The following is a 3,071-nucleotide window of genomic DNA, read 5'->3' on the forward strand; positions in this document are numbered from 1 at the left end:
GGGAGGGTTCAGTGTCCTAAATCCTGAAGGAATTATACACTGAGTTCTGCATCATGGACTATTTATTATAATTATTATTATTATTAGAAGTAGTAGTAGTAGTAGTAGTAGTAGTAGTAGTAGTAGTAGTAGTACTATTACCTCCTCAATGAAGTTGGAATAGGGAGGGCTCAGTGTCCTAAATCCTGAAGGAATTATACACTGACTTCTGCACCATATACTAATTATTATTATTATTATTAGTAGTAGTAGTAGTAGTAGTAGTAGTAGTAGTAGTAGTAGTAGCAGTAGTAGTAGTAGTAGTAGTAGTAGTACCTCCCTCCATCAATGGAGTTGAAAGGGGGTTATGTTTTACCATCTGTTTGTGTGTGTGTGTATGTGTTTGTGAACAGCTTCCTGGTCACAATTTTAATTGCAGGAATTAACTGCTATACAAAAAGCTGTAAATAATAAACATTTTGAAGGTCAAGGTCAAAGGTTAAAGGACGAGAAATAGGCTGCCGCAGTGGAGGTCTGCACTCTACTGAGTGCCCCTATAGTTACTATTATTATTAGCTAAGCTACAGCCCTAGCCGTAAAAGCAGGATGATATAAGACCAAGGACTCCAACAAGGAAAATAAGACCAGTGAGGAAAACAAAATAAGGAAACATAGAATACTGTGCCTGAGTGTACCCTCAAGCAATAAAACTCTAACTTAAGACAGTGGAAAACCATGGTACAGGGGCTATGGCACTACCAAGACTACAGAACAATGGTTCGATTTTGGAGTGTCCACCTAGAAGAGCTGCTTGCCATAGCTAAAGAGTCTCTTGTACCCTTGCCAAAAGGAAAGTAGCCACTAAGCAATTACAGTGCAGTAGTTAACCTCTTGCGTGAAGAATTGTTTGGTATTCTCAGTGTTGTCGGGTGTATGAGGACAGGGGAATCTGTAAAGAATAGGCCAGACTATTCGGTGTACGTGTAGGTAAAAGGAAAGTGAACCGTAACCAGAGAGAAGGCTCCAATGTAGTACTGTCTGGCCAGTCAAAGGACCCCATAACTCTCTAGCAATGGTATATCAACGGGTGGCTGGTGCCCTGGCCAAACTACTACCTACATCGTTTGGAACAGAAGCAAGAAGAACAATCTAATACAAGAGCTTGTTGAGATTAGTCTGAATGGAAAAGACATCTTTGGAAGAATAAAATCTTTTTCATTGGAGAAGACATCTTTGGAAAAATAAAGACTTCTTATTGAAGAAGACATCTTTAGAAGAATAGAGCAATTTTTATTGGAGAAGACATCTTTAGAAGAATAGAGCCATTTTTATTGGAGAAGACATCTTTGGAAGAATAGAGCCATTTTTATTGGAGAAGACATCTTTGGAAGAATAGAGCCATTTTATTGGAGAAGACATCTTTAGAAGAATAAAGCCATTTTTATTGGAGAAGACATCTTTAGAAGAATAAAGCCATTTTTATTGGAGAAGACATCTTTAGAAGAATAAAGCCATATTTATTGGAGAAGACGTATTAAAAGAATAAAGCCATTTTTATTGGAGAAGACATCTTTAGAAGAATAAGCCATTTTTATTGGAGAAGACATCTTTGGAAGAATAGAGCCATTTTTATTGGAGAAGACATCTTTGGAAGAATAGAGCCATTTTTATTGGAGAAGACATCTTTAGAAGAATAAAGCCATTTTTATTGGAGAAGACATCTTTAGAAGAATAAAGCCATTTTTATTGGAGAAGACATCTTTAGAAAATAAAGCCATTTTTATTGGAGAAGACATCTTTAGAAGAATGAAGCAATTTTTATTGGAGAAGACATCTTTTGAAGAATAGAACCATTTTTATTGGAGAAGACATCTTTAGAAGAATAAAGCAATTTTTATTGGAGAAGACATCTTTAGAAGAATGAAGCAATTTTTATTGGAGAAGACATCTTTTGAAGAATAGAACCATTTTTATTGGAGAAGACATCTTTAGAAGAATGAAGCAATTTTTATTGGAGAAGACATCTTTTGAAGAATAGAACCATTTTTATTGGAGAAGACATCTTTAGAAGAATGAAGCAATTTTTATTGGAGAAGACATCTTTAGAAGAATAGAGCCATTTTTATTGGAGAAGACATCTTTAGAAGAATAAAGCCATTTTTATTGGAGAAGACATCTTTAGAAGAATAAAGCCATTTTCATTGGAGAAGACATCTTTGGAAGAATAGAGCCATTTTTATTGGAGAAGACATATTTGGAAGAATAGAGCCATTTTTATTGGAGAAGACATCTTTGGAAGAATAGAGCCATTTTTATTGGAGAAGACATTTTTGGTAGAATATAGGAATTATTCTTGGAGAAGACCATATTTAGAGGAAAAAATACAATTTTTATTGAAGAAGACATCTTTGGAAGAATATAGCAATTGTTGTTGGAGAAGACGTCTTTAGCAGCATAAAGCCATTTTATTGGAGAAGACATATTTAGAGGAAAAAAGGCAATTTTTATTGGAGAAGACATCTTTGGAAGAATATAGGAATTATTCTTGAAGAAAATGTCTTCAGTCGAATGAAGCAATTTTCAATGAAAAAGTCCAATCAAGTTCTTACTACTGGGTCATTGAGAAGGCTTTTTCTCGCATAAACAAATACCTTTAATAAAAACTGGCACTAACCATTAGCCGTGTCCCCGACAGCGCTGGCCACAAGGGCCTTTGCACTTAGCAATATCACTGCCCAGAGGAGGGACAGTCGCTTCCTCCCCATTCCGACGACCTCGAACCTTGGTCCTCCTTTTGTCTCACACTATCTGAAATGGACAAACCAGCCTTATGATATCAGTTGCTATATGTATGTGTGTCACCATGCGGTTGATATTACACACAAGAACATTTATGAACAAAGTGTGTGTTCTAATGTAAATTATATCTTAGGATTTTATTTTAATATGAGGGATTTTTTTAGAAATTTAAGAAATTTTGAATCACAGATCAAGTAAGAGGTTTGGAGCAGTATGATAATGTTAGATGATAAGAGGTTAAAAGGGTAAATATTGGAAACTAATGTCTATAAAGTAAATGCCTTTGTAGATAT

The 3,071-nt window shown here is 35.2% G+C and overlaps 1 protein-coding gene across 1 annotated transcript in view; it reads right to left on the reverse strand.

Moving 5' to 3' along the window:
* Positions 1–2,783, reverse strand: part of LOC137639996 (uncharacterized) — a 42,984-nt gene extending 40,201 nt beyond the window's left edge. The window contains exon 1 of the mRNA XM_068372338.1: positions 2,654–2,783. Coding sequence (XP_068228439.1) covers positions 2,654–2,744 — 91 coding nt within the window. The 5' untranslated portion in view covers positions 2,745–2,783. The remainder of the gene's footprint in view (positions 1–2,653) is intronic.
* Between the last annotated feature and the right edge of the window lie 288 nt (positions 2,784–3,071).

Source organism: Palaemon carinicauda, chromosome 4 (assembly GCF_036898095.1).
Source record: "Palaemon carinicauda isolate YSFRI2023 chromosome 4, ASM3689809v2, whole genome shotgun sequence".
NCBI lineage: Eukaryota > Metazoa > Arthropoda > Malacostraca > Decapoda > Palaemonidae > Palaemon > Palaemon carinicauda.